At 39.2% G+C, this 25,178-nt stretch overlaps 2 protein-coding genes across 3 annotated transcripts; one reads left to right on the forward strand and one right to left on the reverse strand.

The window, feature by feature from the left end:
* Window positions 1–7,607: 7,607 nt before the first annotated feature.
* Window positions 7,608–12,758, forward strand: LOC311272283 (zinc finger protein 706). 2 transcript variants are annotated; one of them, XM_084378619.1, is made up of 4 exons: window positions 7,608–7,691; window positions 9,116–9,266; window positions 10,610–10,734; window positions 11,006–12,758. In XM_084378619.1, the coding sequence occupies exons 2-3, from the start codon at window positions 9,132–9,134 to the stop codon at window positions 10,703–10,705; spliced, it is 231 nt and encodes a 76-aa protein (XP_084234745.1). In that variant the 5' UTR covers window positions 7,608–7,691; window positions 9,116–9,131; the 3' UTR covers window positions 10,706–10,734; window positions 11,006–12,758. The 2 variants fall into 2 exon arrangements, with proteins under 2 accessions (XP_084234745.1, XP_084234746.1); XM_084378620.1 differs by lacking the exon at window positions 7,608–7,691 and adding an exon at window positions 7,693–7,763.
* A 947-nt stretch (window positions 12,759–13,705) lies between these two features.
* bmp8a (bone morphogenetic protein 8a) lies at window positions 13,706–23,956 on the reverse strand. Its single transcript, XM_084379142.1, has 7 exons — window positions 21,696–23,956; window positions 17,072–17,264; window positions 16,665–16,813; window positions 16,396–16,575; window positions 16,129–16,208; window positions 14,702–14,812; window positions 13,706–14,550 (listed from the first exon to the last, which is right to left on the reverse strand). The coding sequence occupies exons 1-7, from the start codon at window positions 22,213–22,215 to the stop codon at window positions 14,401–14,403; spliced, it is 1,383 nt and encodes a 460-aa protein (XP_084235268.1). The 5' UTR covers window positions 22,216–23,956; the 3' UTR covers window positions 13,706–14,400.
* Between the last annotated feature and the right edge of the window lie 1,222 nt (window positions 23,957–25,178).

Below are 25,178 nucleotides of genomic sequence, written 5' to 3' on the forward strand. Positions count from 1 at the left end.
CTTTGTAATGGTTTTATTTTCTGTTTCTGTCCATTCAGTGTAAAACAAGCTGACATTTCTGAATTCTTACAACTTCTATGACTAACAGTGTATGAATTATGCCTTTTAGAGAAACTTTTATTCTACAGTATTTCCACGACTAACACTCAATGTTTTTAAAGAAATGAAAAGCAGTTTAAAGTTGCTTCACTCCAGCTCTCACCTGCTGAAACAGCCAGAGCGAAGGCAGCACAGAGAAGAAAAACAGCCCTCATTGTTTAGAGTGATGACCTGCTGCAACACATGTCAAAAGATTAAAAAACATACTTTAAATATTATCTTTAAGCTTTTATACAGAAACGAAATAGATTTGTAATTCAAACAATTATCTAAAAGTCGTCACATGTTCAAAGTCCAACCAATTTATTCACTGCAGTTTTCAATGAAGTTTGATCTCTTTGAGCATAATAACTGCATTATTAAAGGAGGAACTGACTTTATCTTTGTTACTGTTGTTATCATTATTTATTCAAGGTTTTTAAATGTGTTTTACTTTGAGTTGATTCGATTTTTTTTCATTAATTCCACAATTATTTTATTTGTTTATAAATCAAAACAGATTTCTGTTGCAGCTCCTTTCCTGCAGTGATGGACTGTAACTCAGCTGATGTATATTTTGTTTTACAAATCTAAATCTGCAAAATAATATAATAAATGTATCGAAGTAAAAAGTATTCAAAATGAAGTGTTCCAGAAGTGTAAACGAGCACACATTGGAAATGCTTGAGTAAAGTACAAGTACCTACAGTACTCAGGTATGTATATCATTTTCATCCACAATATATTCTAAGTACATCTACTCAAGTACTGTACTTAAGCTTATTTTTAGGTACTTTATATTTTCTGCTACATTATACCTCCACATCACTACACAAATATTGTACTTTTACTCCACTTGATTATTTGATAACTTTAGTTACTTGTTACTTTGCAGCAGTGGTGGAATGTAAATAATTTACTTAAGTACTGTACTTAAGTAAGATTTTGAGGTACTTGTACACATTTTGAAGGCAAATGTTGTACTTTTACTCCACTACATTTATCTGTTCACTGTCGTTACGAGTTTGCAGATGAAAAAAACAATAAAAACACTGATTCTGATGAGATGAGATAGATACCCACAGTATACAGCTTATACATACATGTAAATATGTTTACTCTTACTTTTACTCGTACTTTTGATATTTAAGTAAATATTTAAATAAATCAGATACTTTTAGTATCTCAAGTAAGACTTCTGAGTACTTTTTACAACACTGTATTTCAGTTTAAATGATCAAGACACTGCAAGGTCACTCTGCTGTCAAAGGTTCATTCACAGTAGTTAACTATTTCCCTGTAAGCCCCTCATATAACTATATTATTGAATTGATATCAGTTTCTATATCTGCTATTAATCTACAAATTGATAAATTGCCAGCTCATTCCCGCTCCGGCTGACAAGGTGGATGAGGGGCATGACGTACAGGTCACGTATCCACTGACATAAAACCAATAAATAATTGAGCTAATCAGTATTTCCTTGAGCAGTTAAGGACAGCCTGTTCTTAGACTGATGACAAAGTGCAGGTCAAATGAACAGGCTAGATGGGAAATTGTTTTACATCGTAAAATTTAACAGGAAAAAAATCATAAAATGTCTCCATACAGCTCATCTGGTGTAATCCAAGTCTCTGGAAGCTCTGAGATCCTGAATCTATTTGAAAAGACTTCACACATCATGTCTGTGATGCCGTTCCCCACATTACATATTTACATATTTGTATATTCATATGTTATATCTACTGATAGGTGACCCTAACCCTAACCCCATTTACACAAATAAATACTCTTAATGCAGATTTCTGTTGCAGCTCCATTCCTGCAGTGATGGAATGTAACTGAGTACATTTACTCAAGTACTGTACTTCAGTATAATTTTATGTACTTGTAGTTTACTTGAGTATTTCTATTTCCTGCTACTTTAAACTTCCACTACATGTTGGAGGCAAATATTGTACTTTTACTCAGCTACGATTATTTGATAACTTTTGTTACTAGTTACCCTGCAGATCACTGCATCAGAGCCAAAGCAGCACATTTTACATTTGTTTTATTGGCGATAAGATTTTAAAAAAATGTGAATAAAAAAAACAAAGAAATACTTTATACTTTACTTTTAAATATACTAAAAGATGAGTACTTAGATCGGTCGGCCCACAGTATACAGGTACACATCCATGTAAATGTATCATTTTACCTTTACTTGCACTTTTGATAGTTAAGTACATTTCATGCCAGATACTTTAAGACTTTTACTCAAGTACTATTCATATGGGCATCATGATCAGACTGGCGACAAAGTACAGGTGAAATGATCACGCTAATTTTGTGTTTAACCTCAGACCAGGACTGATCAGAGTTAGACTGACCTTAAAGGAACAGTTCACCCAAAAATGAAGATTCAGTCATTATTATTATTATCATCACTCAGCCTCATGCTGATGAAAAGTCTGGTGAAGTTGAAACATTGTCTGAACTGAAGTAAAAAATTATAAGACCCTTGTAAAATTCAAAAGTCTGTTTTCCTTCCATCACAAAGATAATACTGCTAGAAGAAGTAATATCTCCTTCACGACGGAGAGGGTTGAGACTTGGACATGATGGAATAGACAGTCAACGCTGAAACTACATGATACTCAACTGAAACAATGTTCGGGTGTAAGAGTCCACATGTGGAGATTCTCATCCACAGGTGGAAAAAAAAGAATGAATGAATGAATGAATGTAATTCACATGTGGAATTGTACATTTGTACACTTCTGAAAATGTCCAGTTCACACTTGTGAATGAAAATTTCCACATATTAAAACCAACATTTTTAGTTCACATTCGTTCGAAAATGTTGAATTCAACTGTAAAGAAGAATATTTCGCATGGAAATTTGAATACACATGTGGAAAAAGTCACGAATGCCTGTAATTTGCATGTAAAAAATATGAATTACTTAATTTTGTCTTCATTTTCATTCATATGTGGAAAATAAATATCCGGTCACATACGAAAAGATACATTTCACTACACTTTCAATTCATCAGAAACAATGTTGAGAGAACAATGACACACTCAGGACAAAACATCTACTTCCTCGTTCTACAATTATGTAACCAAAGAGATCAAACTTCAGTGATAATAGCAGCCAATAAATCAGCTGAACTTTGTTATTTTCAAACCCTGTTTATGTCCTCGATCGTGTATATAAGTGTGCTTCACTCTGCACCTTCACAGAGCAGCAGACACTCAGCTGAGAGGTTTCACTACTGACGCAGGTGAGAAACTAAATCATTCGAAGATTTAGAGTTTAATTCAAACTTCAATATAAATAACAGCAGATTAATATGTTTTTAATCATTTTGCGTTCTTGCATTGCAGCAGTCCAGCTCATCTCTGTTCAAAATGAGGATCATTTTGCTTCTTTGCGCCACCTTGGCCCTGACCATCGCAGCAGGTGAGACTCAACGAGAACACTGAAGCCATCAACAGTTTTCAGTCTCCAGATGTTCACAGTGATATGATTAAAATCTGAGTCTACATTTTGAATTTGAACACTTGATAATGGTACTGCATCTTTTCATCTTAAAAACCAAATGCATGTTTAAAAAGGTTTTTTTTTTTAGATAGTTAACGGCAGGTTTACCTTTTTCTCCACTATAGTTCCTGTAGAGGAGGTGGCAGCTGCTCAGGAGACTCACCAAGGTAAGAGAAGTAACTGGGACTCCAAGGAAGATGTGTTTTTCTGCTGTTCAGACGAAATTTAATTAATCCAAAGAAACCATTCTGTAATCATCAGTAATTTTTTATTTTTTTTGTCAAGATGTCAAGAACCACAGCTGTCCAACCGGCTGGTTCAAATATGGATCCAGATGTTTCATCTTCATCAACAGAGAACTGCCCTGGGTAGAGGCAGAGGTACACTCAGACACCTGATTTCACATTTAAATCATAATGATTTCATCCTCCAAACAGATATTTGTCCTGTAACTGTGTGCATTAAAAAATTTCCATCTTCTTCTTTTGCAGCGTTACTGTCTGCGTAAAGGTACCAACCTCGCCTCCATCCACAACCAAGGAGAGTATGAGTTCATCCAGGAGGTTGTGAGGGGCAGCACAGGTCGTTATACACCAGCCTGGATTGGTGGCCATGATGTTATGAAGGTAGAGAATAAAACATTATTTTACAGACTGACTGACTTGAAGACGAAGCCTATTTCACTGTCAAACAAATATGAGTTTTGCTGACAGATTAAGTGCTGATAATCCAACAGCCTCAGATCTGTTGTTTATCCTCATGCATTGCAAAAGCACAATTGGAGTAGTTTACTGTCAGGCTTTTATGTGAAAACATGATGTTTGTTAATAGTAGTTTCTGTTTGTTTGACAGTTAATAATTGAGTTTGTTTCACAGGATTTCATTTGGTTCTGGAGTGACGGTTCAAGCTTTCATTTCCACAGTTGGAGCTTCGGCGAGCCCAACAATAATGGGGGCCATGAGAGTTGTATTGTGATGAACCTATCAGGTACAGTAATATGATGTGATATCTTTTCATGTATAATCTGCTCACTCCCCACTTACCAACTTCTAAAAAACTGACCTGAACTTTTCTGCCTCTTAGAGTACTACCTCTGGGGTGATGTGAACTGTGAACTGAGGCACCCCTTCGTCTGTGGAACAGGGCCGGACTGTACATCTGTGTGTTCTGGAGAATCACAGAACGTCCGGTACTCCTGGACGGCCGGTGTCCTGTTTTTGTTTTTTTGGGGGGTTTTTTCCTGCTAATCTACTGTTTCATACTCCAGTCCGGTAGGTGGCAACAATGTCTCTTTAAGTTGGATGCCAGGCGGCAGCAGCCCGTGCCCACCATGAATGTATTATACAGGCTGTGTCCCAATTCAGAGGTTGCATCCTTCGAAGGGGGCATTTGAAGACTTTAATTCATCTCTTCATTCACAATTGTGACGTAAGGGTAAGGTCGGGTAGCCTACATCTGGTGACGCAACCAGGAAATGCTCCGAAGGCTAGACCGTCCCATTTAACAACGGTGGACGCAGCTTTCGAAGGTGCCTCCGAAGGACTCACCTTCAGAGACCGCAAAGGCCGCGTCCACGAGGGGTGCAGACCCTGAATTTCAGCTAATTGAACAGAAGAAGAAGGAGAAAGGAGAAGAAGAAGAAGAATTAGTAGCAGCAAATACGAGTATCTTTGTAAGTAGTAGTAAAGCACTTATATGGAAAAAATATGGATAACATCGGTAAAAAAACGCAAAGAAAAGGGTGGGGCTGAGAAGGCAAGGAGAAAAAAAATGCGACATTTAGAGTGAAGCCGCTAAATGTCGCAAACTAACTGAAATGTTCAGCAGCACAGCAGCACTACGACACAAGTTCAGTTGCATCCAAGAAGTGAGTGAAGAAGAGAGAGTTGGGGCCGGAGCCAGACAGTTGTGCAGCCTCAGCATGGTAGGGCCACCTGTGATGATGAGGGACAGAGATGAGCTGGTGGAAGTCCCACAGACAGATACAGGGCAAGTAAGTATGGAACATGACATGAGAGAGGGAGAAAGAGAGTTACTTGCTGGCTGATGTTAGCAAATGTTATTCAGGTGTTGCTACATTTTTATCAATACCCAGTTTGTGTTGCTCAGTACAATGCAAAAAAAAATTAAAAGAAATAAAATAAAATGAAACAATGATTATAGTAGTTCAAACAGCTCCACTTTAAACATTTTAGGTGTAAAATGCCACATGCAGTAATAGGCTATATACTGTATATATAAAAAACTGTTGTGCTTTTACTTTTTAAAGTTTTGGTAACGTTACAGTTTTCTGATGATTACAAACTTTGAAGACTTTGAATACAGAAGTTACATTTGTAGTGGTGTATTTTCATTATTAGTTGTGCAGTAAGTTAATTACTGCATAAATTAATAAGATTATGTGTGTTTCAGATACCTGTTTTGTATTGATTCAGCCAGAGGGACTGCAGTGTAATGAGACCTTCATTTCTTTGTGAATATTCAAGTAAGACTAGAATACTATGCTCTTAACACAACATCTAGTCAACATCAGTGCTATTGCTGTAGTTTGGATGGTATAGTGTCATGAATCATGATTAAAGTATTGTGACACCCGTGCCAGGCGTTGATGACTTTCAGCGTAACGATTGTTGTGGGCCGGCCAAGTCAAAGTCCAGGGCTGTTTTGTAGTCCCAGTCCGTCCCTGAACAAGACCGCTGTAAATCTTAAGACTATAAGAAACATTATTTTTGTAAAATGAACTACGGCAGTCCAATTTGTGATTTTAAAAGCAGCAATGTTCAGTTTGTTGTATGTCAAAATGTTTTGGAAAATTGTGGAAAAAATTACAAAATAAAGGTTTCATGATGCAGTGAAATGAGATTTGCTTTGTCTTTGTTGAACTGATAACACATCAGCTATTTAGTGCTTTTACACTTCATCCTCCCACCCTCCTTACAATGAAATGAATTCCCCACAGCTATGTGATAATTATAATTACTAGTTACTTTGAGGATTGCATGCTGCTGCATCAGGGCCACATTTTAAAATTAATCAGATTAAAAAAAGGAAAAAACAAACAAACACTGATTTTGATAATCAGAAAAATGCTACTTTATCATGTTACTTTTTACAACACTGTGGCAAAGTGATGTTTTTGGTTTATAAAGTGAGGTATTTTGTTGTTGTTTGATTTATTTTTGCTTGTTTCTTATTTTCCTCTCAGTCTTATGTATTTATGTATTTATTATCATTATTTATTTTCCCTCCATGGTCTCCAGATGTTTATTTGCTGCATCACTGTCAACTGTAACAGGACTTCCTCATATACACAGATACAGTTGCAGTATTGTAAACAGTACACAAAACTCATACTTGAGTAAGTAAGTACGATGTCATGTTTAAATATTACATCGGTATTTCATATATTGTACTTAACTATCAAAAGTACAACTAAAAGTAAACTGACGATTATTGAATCAAATATTCAGCATTTTTCTAATGATCAGAATCAGTGTTTTTTTGTTTTTTAAATCTGATTGCAGATCAAATAAATTAATTTAAAAATGTGCTACTCTGGCTGTGATGCAGCATGTAATCTGCAAAGTAACTAGTAAAGTTATCAAATAAAGTAGTGAATAAAATATACAGTATTTGCCTCCAAAATGTAGTGGAATGGCAGTATAAAGTAGCAGAAAAATGGAAATACTCAAGTAAAATACAAGTACTTCAAAACTGTACAGTACGTGAGTGAATGTACTACATCCATTACTATGCACACATAGATGCCATTATATTGTTACTGTGTATTTTTGTATTTTTCTGTGTTTGTCTTTATGTTAAAAAGCAAGGTAAAACATATTGTTAAAGAAGCATTTATTTTTAATTTAACAATATAAACTTTCTCAGTGTTGCTGTAAAAATCCCCATAAACAAACACTGTACTTCCATCTGCTGCTGTTGAAGCTGCAGTTCCGCTCCAGGCCTGCGGGGGGCGCTGCTCGCGTCGTGACGCGGCGGTTAAAAACCTTCTCTGAAGTTTCCTCTGGCGTCAAAAAAAAAAAGAGACCGACAAAAGAGTGAAGAGAGGATCAAATCTCGAAGGTAAATCCGCCTGGAAACGATACCTGATCACTATTTAACAGTTACGACTTATTACATGTTTGTCTAACAAAGGTTTGTTTTCGAAACTGTGTTCTTTATACTCAACAACATTGTGCTGCGCAGTTAAACGGAGTCACATGTAATCTTAGCTTCCTGAGCTAGCTTCCCTGGCTAGCTTAGCTAGCGGTGGATGGGAGGCCTGTTTGGACAATTAAACCGGTTATTTGAGGAAGTTTTATTTAGAGAAACTGTCAAATGTGTGGCAATGGATTAACGTAAACAACAGAGTAATAAGTCACAGTCAGTCAACAACAAATACGACATTACTAGACATGTTTGACTTGAAGGGAAACGCCGAAGAGAGCGGTGTTTCAACGTGATGGCTGCTAGCTAGCTCCTCAGAGTCGCTGCGGTTGTGTTGTGAGATCAAAAGTTAAACGATTAAAAAATATAACCGGTAAATCAGCTTTACAAGCATCCAGTCTAAGCAAGTTGTGTTTGTGATTAACTTAACGTTCATGAGTTCATTCAACGTAAGAGCTAACGTTAGCTTAGCTCATTTTTTTCTGTATTCAGATCACATACTGCTTAACAATTTTACTTTGTATGCGCATTTGCAGAAAACCACACTTGAGAAATGTAATGTAATACACCTTGTAATGTTACATCGTAAAATCTGAGAGGAAACAGGTCTGTTACATTAGGTAAATCACATACAGTAGGTACACCTATGAATACAGTAATTGGAAAATAACCTACAAATTGAGGGAGCAGCTCTTAAGTTGCCAGTTTATCAGGTTCGCTGGTTCAATAGTCCTGTAAGAAACCTTCACCAGGGCTAATAATCATACTACAGAGGCGTTGATGACATGTCTGGAGCTATGGTTCGTGGTGCTGTATAAATATCTGTTAAACTACACAACCTTGATGTAAGATTAATGTTGTATTGCATAGCTGCTGTATTATACCGCATTAGTTTTAGATGACTGTTCCCACTAAACTGGCAACTGAGCGTGCATCAGGAGCAGGCCTCCCTCTCATGATGTTAGACTACATACTCTTGGCTGTGTTACAGCTCAGTTGTTATATAATCAGCTCTTCAGTAAAAGCTGCTAGAGTGTCTACTGAAGAAGTAGTATGTGGATGTTTATGTGACCTGTTGATAATTTCCCTTAATTTGAATTGAGGTGCTTGAGATTTTGGGTGTAGGAAAGTTGTCATTGCTTTATTAATTTTTACTGAAATGTCAGGTCCAACTCATCAAAACAGCTTACCACATCCTACATGTACCTGCTGTTTATTTTTACTCTGCATTTAGATATGACATTTATAAATCTAAACCGTGTCAGCAAACAAAATCTGTAATTGGGCCATAAAATTGGCACAGGTGAATCATCTGTGCTCTCTGTTCGTTCTTCATGCAGGTCAAAGTAGAGGGCCATGGCTCGTGGGCAGCAGAAGATTCAGTCCCAGCAAAAGAATGCCAAGAAGGCAGCAGAGAAGAAGAAAGGTCAGGCTGCTGACCAGAAGACTGCAGCAAAGGCCGCACTGGTCCACACCTGCCCAGTCTGCCGGGTAAGAACAGCATTAACACTGTACCTACCTATATGCTGAGGACACATGGGGTGAAAGTACTCGGACCGGGATCACATCTCTGTGGGGCAATCGGCAAGCGATTTTGCTCCTCTGATCTTCATGATGTCGTCATTAATTTATAATGTTTGTAATTTTTTTGTCTTTGTGAATAAGTGGGATGTCTCTCCTTCTGCTACCTTGAAGTTAAAAGACCCATCGCCTCGCGTGATGATCTTTGTTGAGGGTCTTCTCTCCTGCTCGTCTCTCCCACTCTGTTTAGGCATGTGAAAAATATGTGGAATACGTACATAATTTAAAAATACCATCGCAAGAAGCAGTGACTATTTCTAAAAAATAGGCAGAATCTATTTGAGGTTACTTTCTCTCTTGAAAGAGAGTGCGATACTTGAGTGCTTTTCACACTGCACTTAACCCCAGGCTAAGGGAGCTGTTAGCGCCGGGCTAAGAAAGCGTTAACAGTGGCACAGTCCAAAGTGGGCTAACCCTGACTTTAGGCTAGGGCCTTGTTGGCCCTGCTCTGGAGCAAATCAACTAACCCTGGGGCTAAGTGGTGACAGTGTGACACACGGCTGAAGTAAACAGACCAGTAACACAACATTTGAGAACGTTCATCTTGGCTTCAAGGCTCTCGTGTGCTTGACCCAGGGCTAGTAGAAGTAGAGTGTGAATTCAATAGCCCTGGGCTTAGGATAACCCTGGGATAACAATCTGTGTGTGACAAGGGGCTGCGTTATCACCTAAGGATAGCCCTGGGCTAAGAATATGCAGTGTGAAAAGCCCTTTATTGTTCTGTACTCTCCAAGGCTTCAGTGATGCTGTCTATATGCTGTCGGGTGTCTGGTAAATTTGATTGTTTTGCATTTTTATTGAATAATTACATCACTGTCTGTCACAGAAGGCATCAAAAGTTTCCTGAGACCTTCTGCGCAGTAGTTTGACCTGCTGAAATAAATTCTTATATATATTTTCTGTTACCCACTGGCTGAAGTTTGTAATCCAAAGCAAGGTCACAATCGAGTAAAACACCAGTTGCTTCAAGCAGAGTGTGATTTGCTGTGTGGCTGCAAAACAATTTGTTACTTTCATGATTTGAGCATTTTCTTGACTAATTGTTTTGTCATTAAAATGTCAGAAGATATTTTAAAGAATAGGATTTTGCAGTGCTCAAGGGGGCATCATCAAGCACCTCGTCAATATGAGCAACAGTCCAAACATCCTGAAATACTCAGTTTACTAACATTTGAGAAAGAAAAGCTGAAGAGGTCTCATTTATTACCTCAAGATCAAAAATTTGAAACCGTGATTTTCTCTTTTTTTTTCAGACACAGATGCCTGATCCCAAGACCTTCAAGCAGCATTTTGAGAGCAAGCACCCCAAGTCCCCCATGCCTCCTGAGCTGGCTGATGTTCAGGCATGAGGTGCCGACTGGACTGGACCTGAATCTGGGTAAGACGGACTGTAGTGTTCTGTTAGCTGCTGTCAAAACTGATGATTTTGTGAAACCTCTTAAAGTTTATAAACTCTACATTCTTTGACATTGTATCAGAAATGGCTTTCAAATTTCACCAAAACCTTCTATTTTTTGTACAATGAACAACTTAAACATTTAAAAAGAAATCCTCACTGAGGGTTTTTTGTTTACTCAGTTGTCCGTTTTTAATATTTTCCAACTCTGACCACCATAACACTAAAAAACAACCAATATTGTCACTTCCAGATACACAATGACCACGGACTAAAATCACGGCGTCTGGAGGATGTTGATGACGAACACTGGGACCTGTCAGTATTCATGGACACAACGGGCTGGGAAGGAGGGAGGGGGTGGATGTGTGTATGTGCTGTGTACGTACGTGTGTGTTTGTAAGAGAAAACCAATAACGGCGGGGCAGAAGTACACCAGCACCCCATTTTATATTTATTATGTACAACTACCTTGCTATTCCAAATGGGGGACGGGGACCGGCGAGACTGCCTGCTAACACTGAATAAAATTATATTTGTGACTAACGACTGGGAGATGTGAGAAGACTGAACGGGCTACAATGAGTAAAACAAATATTTTTGAATGTATAGCTAGCTAACCGCTGGTTGTACTTTATAAGCACTGTGTCGTCCAGAGGAACAGACGGCACAGTCAAGACCCCGACTAGAGATCACATCATGAAGAATAGACGTGGCACCGATGTTGGGTTAAAACTTATAATCCAATAGTTTTATTCTTCTTTTCACTTGATGAGGGTGTTCATGTGGTGTCACCATCAGTGTATACCCTCCCTGTAGTCCAGGTGACGTGTGAAAATAATGTTCACATTTTCATAAAAGCGTGAAACTTGGTACCTGAACATTTTCAGAAATGGATAAATAATGTGCACTCCAATTATTTTCCATGACTAATCTACAAAAAGGACTTACTTTGATTGTTTGATGAAATTAACTCCCCAACTAAATCACCCCAAAATATAGTGAAAACATCCTGTTTTTCACAGTGCAATATATAACGCCAGAAACCAAAATATCGCAATGTCAGTTTTCTCCAGTATCATGCAGCCCTAGCTATAATCCCCTAAACTGAACATGTTTTAATGGTCAAGGATTACAACACCACATACAACAGCATTAACTGTTCAGGTGAATAATTGGCTACACTAGACTATCTAATGGATGAAAGAAGAAGTTAAACATGCTTAAACCTCTTCATACAGAAATTACAGCATGTCTGGTGCTCTCTAGTATCAGGAGAGACTTCAGAAATGTAATCCAAAGTGTGCTGGAGACGACACTGATGAATGGCATTGAAACATTAGCCATTTAAAAATGCAGTAGCTTAAATCTGTGTGCTCCAGTACACTTTGTATTTTATTATTTATGGCTGCTGTAAGTGTTATATTGTTAAATGGCTACTCCAACGGTCATCACTCCATAAGAAGGCTGTCTGCTCGTTAACAAACAGAGAGCAGGACTCTCCTGTAAGGTTTACAGGGTAAGCTACTGGTTCCTGCACTCCCGCTTACATGTTTGAAAAAAGGTTTGAAGAAAAGAGGCAAAGAGAGCCGCCTCGAAAAAGAAAGGAATCGTGCAAGTGTGGTGACGTTGGGGTTTGCTAACTGAAGAAGGGAAAGGAAGTCAGCTAGTCTCTCCTGACACTAGACTTTATTAAATCATGTCTGTTGCATGCAAGTTGTGTAGGTTTTTAAAAGAGTAGAGTAATATTCAGTATGACCGAAGCAACACAGCTTAAAAAGAACGTGTTGACCACAAAAGATTTACTTCAGAAAATACCGGGCTTCATGCTTTTATGAAAAAGTGAAAATTTCACCTCAAACTCAGCACACATCATCTGGACCAACAGGATATAAAATGAGATTTTTCACCATTTGCCCCTTTTTTAAATTGGCTGAAATCCATTTGTGCAATTTCAGATTTAATGTTCGTTTAACAAAATAAATGCAGGGTATTAGTTCATGAAACTATTTCTTGGAGATTCATGTTTTCGTTCCACAATAGAGACACAGACTCTACAGCTATGCCTCCTCTGCTGCTCCACAGGTGTCCGCACTCAGTAACACCTCACAACAGTACCTCATGTTACACCACACAGCAACTCTTCATAGTTTCTTCTTTTATTTCTCCAAATTCCTCTACTTCTGATTATTTTTATGTCATCCTCCTCGGGCATGTTTCCCAACATAATCTTGGCAATAACCTCATGTTTGTCACATTTAAGATTTGCTAACATTTTATTTGCTAATCCCCCTCTAACATGACAACTTCATTTATCCTTTCAGCTGTTGTCAGTTTGTTTAGTAACTGAAGAAATTGTAATCAGCCCCAAATAACTGAGAGATAAAGAAAATTGTTTAACAATTGCCAAAATGATTTGATCTGTTCTTTTTGGTTCTTCATATTCTCACTAGCAGGCAAAACTTCACTAATTTGCTTAACCTGTACTTTTTTTTTTTTTTTTTTTTTTTTTTTACCCTTTTCAATAAATTGAACAATGTATTTAATGTGACTGGTGTTCTCAGCTGATTCTGTGTTAATGACGTGAATGTCCACTGAACGTATGTGTCAACATCAGGATTGATTTCATGTTTAAACAAGTTTGGTAGCTCTGTAGAAAATATCAGAAAATAGTGAAAAAAAGCCTGCGACATTACTCTTAAAACCCAAGGTGACGTCTACAATTATGTGAAACAGTTCAATACCCAAAAGACATTCAGTTTACTATCAAAAAACAGAGAGAGGCAGAACATTTTATATATGATAAACTGGAATTAGGTCATATTTAGTATTTTTGCTAAAAATGACACTTCAGAAAATAATCCTGAGGAAAAAAGAAAACATCTGGGACTCATCTGCCTCTCAGGGCTACTGGTTTTCTTCAGTCGTGTCATACAATGACCATAAGTCAAGAGAATGTGAGTATTTTTTTATTAAGTCAATACAATTTAACATTTTCTCTTCATATAGACTCTAACAATAGAAATGCTGTCATTTAATATCTTTCTTGTATACAAACAAACAAATAACAGGCATCACTGATGGCATGTTTTCCATCCAATATCATTTGCCATTTAAAGCTGTGAAGACTAAATCAGAACTTAATTTATATGTAGCTGATAAAAAGGGCATAAAAAAGACACCGGCTTTCCCTGTTTGGTTAAAAGTTGATGCATTGAAATAACATTTTTACTCTTGAAAAGTTGGTAAATAAATTCTGTACTCATGGAAAAGTGAGGAGGAAACAAACATGAAGCTGATGGATGTTTGATGGACACTTTAGGTTGAAGGAATATACATAAATATTCAATATTATCATCATGTTATGCCGAATAACCCTCCTGAGTGATGACAACCAGCTGACAGTCTGGACATAAAAAATACTGATATTAAAAAATGTTAAAAAAAGCTTCTTTTCAATTAAATATATTGACGAAAGATAATTAAGTCACTGATCCTAAATCAGCACTTGAAAACACAAGACGGATACCTGTTGAATAATGCCTTTATAATCCAAGTTTCTGCAGAGTTCATGTTTGAAAAACAAAACAAAAAAAAACTTCCACGTAGTTTTTTGGTTTTGGACTCTTCAGCTGAACTTCCTGACTCTCATAGACACCCGCAGGTCTTCACCACCATGTTCCGGTGTTTCTTGAGGATGACGTTGTTGTTGTCGTCATAGAAGAGGACGGAGATGGGGCTGAGCTTGGTGGGGGCGCAGCACGCCTTGGGAACCTCGTCAGGCTTCAGGAGGTGGACCTGCCGCAGCAGAGCGAAGCACAGTTCATATTTACAAGTCAGGTATAATCAACAAAATGTACTTAAAGTATCTGATTCAATCTTCGTGGTGGGATGAGTGAAGATCAGGGTGAAGCAACAGCGTGAGTTGTGTTGTAATCAGAGTACTGACCACTTGCTGGATGAGGGCGTGGTTTGTGGCGTTCATGCAGGAGCCCAGAGGATAAAAACACTCTCCATCACAGTAGTAGGCTGAATATCCAGGAGGGGCCAGAACCCAGTCCTGAACAGAACCACAGAGACACAGTTAAAGATCCACAGCAAGAAACTCACTACTGTCTTCATGTGTAATGACGAGAAAAATGTTCTTCATCTGTGTTTCACACATGGTAAAAACGTTTTTTCTCCTGAAAACATTTTTGTTTCACGCATGAAGTTTTATTTTACATTTTTTCTTCCCTTGGTTTCACCAGAAAATGAAAGGATCCAAAGTTCCTAAAAAATTTTTTTCATGTGCGAAACTGAGTTAAAGAACTTTTTTCCTGGAGATGTTTATTTTTAATTTGTCAAATCAAGTGGAAAATATTTTGGTGAAAAGATTTTTTTTTCATGTTTTAAGCTGAGTGGGGGAAAAAAGTCTTGGCAGAAGAAAAACATTTTTTAAAAAGGCTAATTTTTCTACGTGGGTGAGGAGGGGCTGAAGTGCACGACTACCTCATGTTATAAACGGGACTAAAAACCTTCATGTTTTCTTCCAGGGGAGTTTTAATTTCTCCGTGCACACCGAACACAAGATACATCTATAGTGTGTTACAGGTTATGTAACATTCCTGTCATGTCTTCGTCTTAGTGAGAAATGTGTTATAATTGGTGCCAATCTGACATCAGGTTTTATGCCAAGTTTCCCCAGGATAATCTCTCTAAATTCCTTAATATTTTTCCCCCGTCTGTGAGAAATTGTGAGAAAAAAATTCAAGGAAAAATCTTGTGAGAAACCAGGAAAAAAATCTGGTAGTGACCATTAGATCCATAAACTATGAAGTAACATAAAAAGGCTCATACAATGAGGCCATTAAATGTTACTGCCTGATCCGACCTGCTGATAAAACACACTATTCCACTTGACGGCAGATTAGCACCAATTATAACACCTCCCTCGCCAAAAACTCCCCTGGAAGGAAACATTCAGGCCTTTAGTTTTATTTGGAGCACGGCAGTGGTGCACTTCAGCCTCTTGTGGTCAAAATGAGGATTGAAAACACAAACACTCAAAAAATGAGTCGTCTAAAAAAAAAATGTTCCTTCTTCCAAAACCTTCTGTTTCACACACACACAATAAACTCTCCTGCCAAAGCTTTTTTTTTTTTTTTTCATGAAAAAAAATCTTTGGAAGTTTTTTTCCACAGATGGTAAAAAAAAAGGAGACATTATTCTGGTAAAACTGTTTTTTCCCACCAGTTCTCAAGTCAAACACACAGGAGACAAAAAAATGTAGATCAGAAAATGGATCAACAATAAAAAAGAGCTAACTTGACCCGAAGCCTGACGAATAAAAACTTGACTTTAATATAAATCAAAGACGTTAAATTGTGAGCTGACCTTCCATCCGAGGTCACTGAAGCTGACGTAGAGTTCATGTTTCTTACAGGGCTGACCTCCATTGTTGGCTGGACTCCGATCTGAACAAATTTATAACGATCAATATGTTACCTTGATAAAAGTAAAGGGTTGAAGAATGTGAAATGACTCAAGAGCACAATTGATATATTTTAAGGTTTTATCCATACATCGTGTTATTTATAGCTGCATAACAAATTGTGTTGCAGTGCCTTTAAATCATTAACTTCAGAAGTGTGGGCTCCTCACTATGAATGCTGGGGACCGGGAGGTCGTATTTGGGTTTCTTCCTGCGGGGATGAGGCTTGACGGCCCGCGGCGGCCGACACGGGACCTGGCTCTCCCTGAAGAAGGTCACCATGAAGGGCTGTTTGGAGCGAGGCCCCCGTCGTCCCACCAGCCCGATCCAGCCTGCAGACAGGGAGCGGTCTAAGAGAGGAGACGGAGATTGGATCAGACGTTATTAAAAGAGGAATGTGATAGTTGTGTGGTGTTGTGTAGCCCGGCGCTGCACCCACCCTCCTCTGTCTCCACGTAGAGTCGGATGCCCAGGTTGCTGCGGGGGTGGAGGAGCCAGTGGTTGGAGGCTGTGGTGACGTCGAAGGCCAGCCAGCCCTCCTGTCCCGCAGGCACCGACTGCATGTCGAGCAGCACCAGCTCAGGCTCTCTGAGGGGAAACACACAAAACAACTGGAGTGTTATCAAAACAGGTGAAATCTTGGACAAACAGACAGATAAACATACAAATATAGTTCACTTTTACTGCTACTTTTAAATCAACACAATTTACTGCTATTTCCTGCTTTTTAAGACCTAAAAAATGATCTTACATTTCAGGTCTCTTAAACTGATTGAGTAGATGCCAAAGACAGAAAAGGAAGATAAAACAGCAGATAAAGAGAAAGAATAAATGGGAGTAAATAACCTGTGTCTGTTCTCTCGTTGGATCTCGTAGACGGAGATGTGCAGGGTTCGGTTGGCCCTCTGGCCCATCGTCAGGGTCTTATAGATCCGAAACTCTGCGGCCGTCACCGTCTCACCCTGAGGGAGCGGCGTCAGGTCGAAACGAAACTCCTTCCAGTACGGACGAGGCTGCAGGAGGTCACGCTCCTGCTCCACTGCAGAGACAAAGAAAGACACATTAACATGTGGTAGACAAGCAAAGAGATAAAAGATACGAACAGTACTTCAAGTATTGAGAAGGCAGAAGGCTTCAGCTAAGTGACTGATAGATGTTTGGCCAGGCTAGCATCTCCCCCTGCTTACAGTCTTTGTGCTAAGCTACGCTAACCAGCTGCTATCCTGCTGACATGAGGGAGCTATTAATCTTATCTTACTCTCATAAATGTCAAACCATTCCTTTAATTAAAGTCCAAGTAATTGGAAACAGTACTTAAAGTTACTACAAGGAACTTTTAACTAGTTATGAAAGTCTTAATTAATACTGATGTCTCTTTGTGACCTCACAATCATCGTCTCTCTCTCTCTGGTCCTCAGAAACAACACAACATGAAAGTTTCTTGTAGTAACAGTTCACTCTGGAGAAGTGTGTCTCAGCTCAGCACAGTTTTAACATTGTAGATACAAACTGGGAATGTTAGAAGACGAAACTTTGATGACTTTATCAGAGGTGGAAAGTAACAAAGTACAAAATCCAAGTATTTAAATTCAAATACTTGGATTTTTCAGGTATCTGTACTTTACTTGAGTAACAGCTTTCTACTCTTCCTTCCTACATTTGAACACAAGCATCTGTACTTTCTCCTCCTAACATTTTCAAAACAGGCTCTGTAGTTTATTTTTACTGCATTTAAGGTGAAGTACCGATTAAATTTTATTTTGCGCCATTTCACACGGCCTTCCCAACATCACAACACTGATTTCAACCTATCAGACGTGTCTCATACCTGCAGAGACCCTGCAGATTTTCTTATTTTCTCACTTTGTTGCTGCTCGGGACTCAACTATCTTTGTGGTGCATTTAGGAGCAGCTGGGACAGATCCTACTGACTCTACCTTTAAGTTTAATAGTCTTTGAATTATATTAACATGACGTGAGCTTCAGTTAGCTTTGACCAGAAATCTCCTTCAAAGGGATACTTTTTACATTTGAGTACACTTCAGAGCCTGTACTCTATTACTTTCACCAGAGTCTTTAATTACACAAGTATCTGCGTTGTCAGAGCGAAGAACGTGTGACGTTCCTTCACTTTGACAAACTTTGATCAGACTCAACATTCGCAAGAGAACGGACGGAAACAATCCGTGAAGAACAATATGTAAATGAGAAGTGAGTAGGCGAACACACACACACACACACACACACACACACACACACACACACACACACACACACACACACCGTCCTTCACCAAATCCAAACACCAGCGCAGAGTGTGTGTGCGTGTGTGTGTCCTTGTGAAACCCCACAGGGACACATGCTTACTGGGGTTTGGCGCACACGCACGCATAATAGAGATACTAAGGACAGGACACCCCTGATGGGTTGGGCGTGCTCATATCAGCGCACACACACACACACACACACAGCAGTAATTAGAGACACTTAGTGCCCTGAACCGCAGCAGCTGCTCAGCACACACACCACTAATTGTAGCCCTGCCTGGTATTTTTAGAGTCACTCCCTCCACAGCAGTATTTTCATCTCGCTTCGGACCGTTAGCTTTTTTTTTCTCTTCAGTGTGTGTCAGTGGGGCCTTTAATTCTAACCAGCTGTGTCTTCCCATTACACATGCGTAGGAACACACACCCATGCCTGTTTGATTCAACTTACATGAACTACACACACTGATTAGATTAGTGATAGAAATAGAAGCTAAATACATCGTCCGTGCTGCGGATCAGGTGGAAAAAAGCTGCTGAGAGCATGCGAGTAGAAAACCTACAAGATGCCGAATGACTTTAACTCTGTGTGTCACGTGTAAATACACAAGCAGCCTGTGAGTTATTACTTTCTGCTGATGCGTTCAGCTACTGTTTTGTGTAGATTTAATGATGTTTGAAGGGTTTCATGACAAAATAAAAGCTGCACCGTTTCAAAGGAAACCCTGACGCGCGCTGTTGGTCACTATTAAACGCGTGAGTCACCTTTGTTTACAAAACGGTGGTGGTTTGGGGGTGGAATTGCTGTGTTTTTGCAGCGTTGACTGATAAATTTGAGGGTGCATTTTCGTCTCCAAAACAGAGGCTGAATTCCGAAAAAGGAAACCTTTCATTTGGTGCGAGTTCATTAAAGACCCCGAGCACAGCGAGGAGGTGATGGTTCCCACGATAAACTGGGTGCAGGTCACCGTCTCATTCCAGAGGAGCTGGAGGAAGGAAGCCATTCGGAAGAGGATGTTTAAATTTTATGATTTGACAGATAGGCATCAGTCAGGCTGCTGTGTGGTTTGGAGAGACGCACGAACAGTCGCACAAGATCTGGGTGGTAATGTTCAACATTATTTCTTGTATATGCAGGGAAGCAATTAACAATTAGTTTCAACATCAACTAGAAATGACATAACAGTAGAGTGCAGTGAGAGGTGAGAAGAAAATTCCTGGATTCGTCCCTTTTATAAGAGTTAATGGGGTCTGTGTTGATATGGAGCGTTGTCCTCCATCCAAGTTTAGTGCAAATATTAATAGTGCGATTAATTTTCTTGATCAATCATTAAAGTTCCCAGAGAATACAAACTGAAACAACCAAAACTTTCCCAATATATTTAAAGCTTACTTTCATCTACAACAAAAAAATGAAATATTTTCACGTTTTAGAAGCTAATTTTCGGCATTTAAAGGAACAGTTCAACCATTTTTAAAAAAAATGTTTTTAAACAAGTTCCCATCTACTTCAGTTGTTTAGGAGAACACTGCAGCGCTGCTTTGCTGTGACGCTCCAGAAATGTTTCCATCAGCTTGAGGGTGAGTAGAAATGGTGAACTTGTCCTTGACAATCATTTTCTGTCAGCTGTCTAGTCAGTTAATCGACTAATTTAGTTTCATCTGTGCATAAAATTCCCTGCTTGCATGTTTTAGTAATTATCTAGTTACTGACACTCAAATTCACCAAACATGGAAACTTCAATCAAATTTAGAGAATGATTTTTTTCCCTCCTGACGAGTTTTATTTTTAGATGAGACCGTCATGTTTTCTTTACATTTCTTCGTTTAATCATGTTTCTGGGCAGCTCGTATCTTTTCATTTGGCTGGTGAACAAAATAAAAAACATTGATGAGAAGATCGGCTCCGTATCGATCATCGTTCCCGAGAGCTTCTCGGCGTTGGGAGTGTTTCGGTGCTCGGCTTCAGTGTGGCTGCAGCAGCGGTGGAGCGAGGCTGGTGGATTTAGGAATGCCGGACTGAAATGGAAACCTACCAATAAAGTTCAGCCGTCCTGACATTGGTTTTAATCCTCTCTGTCGGGGTGAATGTTTGAGAAACTAAAACGGTAGCGGCGGCATGTCACTGTCAGTGTCATCAAGTTCACACACGGTGTAATTTCATCCAAACCACAAAGTCAAAAAACTGCTCTGTCATTCGAAACTGATGATAGAAAATGTTCCCTGTTTACGGTTAAAGGATTATGATTATTATTCTTGGACTGCCTAACGACATGAGGGAAAGAGGCTGCTGATGACAGCTAGCCTTTCAGCTAACTCTGGTGCATTTACATGTTTGAATGTCGACTGATGAACTATACAATGTTTCCTGTCATATAACATATAAATAATAATGGAATAGTTTGATATTTTGAGAAATACACTTCATTCATTAACTCTCATGTCTGGCTGTTAAATTTAAAGCTACAACCTGCAGCCGGTTAGCTTAGCTTAGCACAATGACTGGCAACAAGAGAAAAGAGGTAGCCTGAGCCTCTGAGCACAGATGAAGAACTATAATGAACACATATCGTTCGTTCAATCTCTATAAAAACACAACTGTAAAAAGACATTGTTTTGTTTGACGTGGGGTTGTGTGATGGAAAATGTCTCCAGGAAGTCACTGCACCCGGCCGAGGACCAGTCGGGCGCACAACCTCCCCGCTTCCAGTCTTGGGCTTAGCTTCGCTAACCACTTTTACTACTTTTTAATAAAACATACAGATATGAATGGTGTCAATGTTTACATATAACTCAGCGAGCATCAATGTGTATTTCCCAAGATTTCTTTTATATCTTGGTCGTGTTTGACATCCCTGCATGCATCAGTGTCATTTACACTGGAGACGCACCACTTTTTCAAATGGCTGATTTTGTCCCCAGCAATGTTTTAAAAGCATAATTAGTTAAAATCGTTAAATTTTGAAGAATTCAATTTTGGTACGCGAGTGGCCGAGTTGACGTCATATGCTGAAATTTGGCGGGAAATATGAAGTCTGGCAAGATTCACAGGAACAAATGCCACCCGACAGTCTTCACTGAGTTGATTAATTTCTTGATTTCCAATGAGTTTCTGCAACTGTTCATATAACACACAAGAAATGTAACCTGCGTCACTTCCTGTCTGCCGTCACCTCTCCAATAACTCATCACTGTTGTTTACTCACCCAGGTTGACGAAGCTCATCACCGTGTCGGCCTCGCTGACCACCGTCCCCAGCGGCGGCGTGTGCGTGCTGAGTGTCGGAGGAGCTGCGTGGTTGACCTGAACCAGCCTCTCCGCCCCTCCAAACTTCCCCATGCCAGGTCCGTTCACAATAATCTCATTGCCTTCATCCTCCCCGTCAGCCGACATGGCGTGGTAGAGGTCCAGCATGAAGAGCGGTGCAGAGGAGGGTGGTCGTAGAGGCGGGTGGGGTCTGGGTCTCCCCGGCAGACCCAAGATGGACAAGATCTCCTTCTGCATCTCCTTCTTCTCACGGCCGCTGAGCCTCCTGAAGCTGGAGTGGACGACGGCCTCGGCCTGCTGGCTCCACAGGGAGAGGAAGAGCAGGAGCAGCAGGGGCAGGAGGAGCAGGGTCCTGGGGTGCAGGAGAGGCCGGTGGCGTCTGGAGGAGGATCTGCTTGTGTGCTGCTGTTTCATCTTGCTGCAGAGACAAGAGAAGCTGTGGGAGACGTCGGAGTCCATGGCTGAGAAATCAAAACTTTTATTCCCACTAATAATCAGCCCACACTTGAGTTTATCTTCGCTCCAGTGTTTCCAGACTGACAGTGTTTTCTCCTCGCTCCAGTTCTTCCAGTTCCTCCTGTTTTAGCGTCACCGCAGACAAATGCAGCGCTGATTTATGCCTGATGTGTTTAGAGGAGAGCTTTGTTTACCGCCTTAAACTGCCTCTGTTTATCTCTCCCTCCCCCTTTGCCTTCCTCTCTCCCTCTTCTACCTTCTCTAATCTCGAAGAAGAGAGAAAAAAAAAATCCCTCCTCACCCTCTGATCCACTTCTCCCTCACCTCTTAGTCGTGCAGCAGCAGAAACAGAGATAATGAGAGTGAGGGCATAATTACAAGCCTACAATGTGTTTTGAATATAGACAAACAATGCCTCTATGGAAGATCGGCCTGCGCTTTGAAGTCATAAACTCTGAGGATGGAAAGCAGTTTCAGTGATGAGCAGGTGCTGCAGAGATTTCAGGGAAGTCTGAGCGCTGTGTCATCACAGGCCTCCCCGGCCTCACGAGGAAATTAAGTTCACACCTGCAGTGATTCAGACAGATATCTCCTGAGGATCGTCTGCTGGAAACTTTTATCCAGTCATCCTTCAGTTCTTACTCATCCATTCACGGGACGCTCCCCACCCACATGTCTCTGAGGCTCCAGATGTCTCTCTTAATCCAACTTATGAAAACGCTAACAGCAGGAAATTGTTTCCTGATTGTAATCCTTCAGAGAGTTGAGAGGTCTCTTCTTCTTCTTCTGATCCGTGGCAGCTCTCGTCCACACTCTCAGTGGGAGCATGTGCAGCAGTGAGAGTGAGTCCTGTGTATGAAAGCTCAGAGAGTGTAACAGTTGTTCAGAAGCAGGAGGGAGTTTCCCTCCCAGCCTCCGCCTCTCGACCTCTTTCAAGTCTTTAAACTCGTCTCCGCTGCTTACATCTCATCATCACCCCTCCCAGTGGTCTCTCTGGGAGACCTCATCTCTCTCCCCTCCTTACCTCCACCCATCTATCTTTCATCCTTTCATGACTGCTTCCTTTCATAGCTACTCAGCGTTGAGTCTCAGGCGGCTTGGCGGGAAGGACTTAAAGTGGCCTGATGCCCTGTTTAATAGCAGCTCTACTCACAACGAGTGTTAGGGCTTTACAGTCAGAAGTGGATGTGATGTCGCTATGTATGGAGACCCAGAAGTGACAAAAGACCATCCGACACCTGAAAGATAAAATATGTCTCCATTAAAATGTTATGAATAATATATGTTTTGTTGAGTTGTGTACTTAAATGATCCCGAATGTAATAATATTAAAACCCGGAGAAATCTGTTGTTTTATGCAAGGCGGGTTTCATTTGGTCGCATGTCGCTATAACAGTGAAAATGAGTGAATAAAACTTGCATCACGTTTTTATTAACCATATGTGAACAGATTGTAATGTGACATGAAAAAATGTTGAAACAAGTGGAAGTGGACAAGTTCTCCCCTTGTGAGGGAGAAAAAGGTTTTCAGGGGAAATTTTCATAAAAACTATTTTTTCCCAGGAAAAGTTTTTCAGTGGAAATTTTTTTGCACAGGGGAATTTTTTGGGGCGGTGAAAACTTTTTTTTCCGTGAAAAAGTGTTTTTTGTTTTGTTTTGTTTTTTCACATTTTTTCTCCTAAAAAAATGTTTTAAGCTTAGCGTCACAGAAAAAAAGTTTTTTTTCATGAAAAAAGTTTTTTTTTCTCTGAAGAATATTTTTTCCATTGGAAGAGTTTTTTCAGCATTTCCCCAGGAAACAACTGTCTCCCTCACACAATGGGAAACAAAAGTTCACTCGATTTCACACCTGTAAAAAAAAATATTTTGAAAAGTTTTCTTTCCTTGACAAAAAGATTTTTTTTTCCCTGAAAAAAAGTTTTTTCTTTCCTGAAAAAAAGTTTTTTTCCCCTGACAAAGTTTTTTTAATGGAAAAGAGTTTTTCCCCCAACATTTCCCCTGGGAACAACTGTCTCCCCAACACAATGGGAAACAAATATTCACTCGATTTCACACCTAAAAAATTTTTAAAAAAAAAATTTTTTTTTTCCCCCTGAAAATGTTTTTTTTTCTCTTAAGAATATTTTTCCATTGGAAGAGTTTTTCAGCATTTCCCCTTGAAACAACTGTCTCCCTCACACAATGGGAAACAAAAATTAACTCGATTTCACACCTAAAAAAAACAAAGAAAAAAAGGAAAAAGAGGGTTTTTTTCCCCTTGAAAAGGGGTTTTTCTCCTTAAAAACAAGTTTTCCTGAAAAACAGGTTTTTCACCTGAAAAATGTTTTTCAACATTTCCCGTTGGAACAACTGTCTCCCTCACACAATGGGAAACAAAAATTCACTGGATGTCACACCTGAAAAAAAAAATCTTTTGAAAAAAACGTTATTTTCCCTGAAAAAAAAAAGTTTTTTTCCCCTGATAAAAAGCTTTTTTTCACTTGAAAAAAGTTTTTTTTTTCTCTGAAGAATGTTTTTCCATTGGAGGGTTTTTCAACATTTCCCCTGGAAACAACCGTCTCCCTCACACAATGGGAAACAAAAATTAACTCGATTTCACACCTGAAAAAAAATAAAAAATTATAATGTTTATTTTATCTTTTGTTTTTCCCTGAAAAAGGAGGTTATTTTCCTAAAAAAAAACAACATTTTTCCTAAAAAAAAAGTTTTTTTTCCCATGAAAAAAGTTTTTTTCCCCTGAAAAAAAGTTTATTTTTTCCCTGAAAAAAAGTTTATTTTTTCCCTGAAAAAAAGTTTTTTCTTTCCTGAAAAAAAGTTTTTTCTTTCCTGAAAAAAAGTTTTTTCCTTCCTGAAAAAGTTCTTTTTCCCCTGACGAAGTTTTTTCAATGGAAAAGAGTTTTTTAACATTTCCCGTTGGAACAACTGTCTCCACAACACAATGGGAAACAAAAATTCACTCGATTTTA

Source organism: Pagrus pagrus, assembly GCF_965226575.1.
Source record: "Pagrus pagrus genome assembly, chromosome: 17".
Taxonomy (NCBI): domain Eukaryota; kingdom Metazoa; phylum Chordata; class Actinopteri; order Spariformes; family Sparidae; genus Pagrus; species Pagrus pagrus.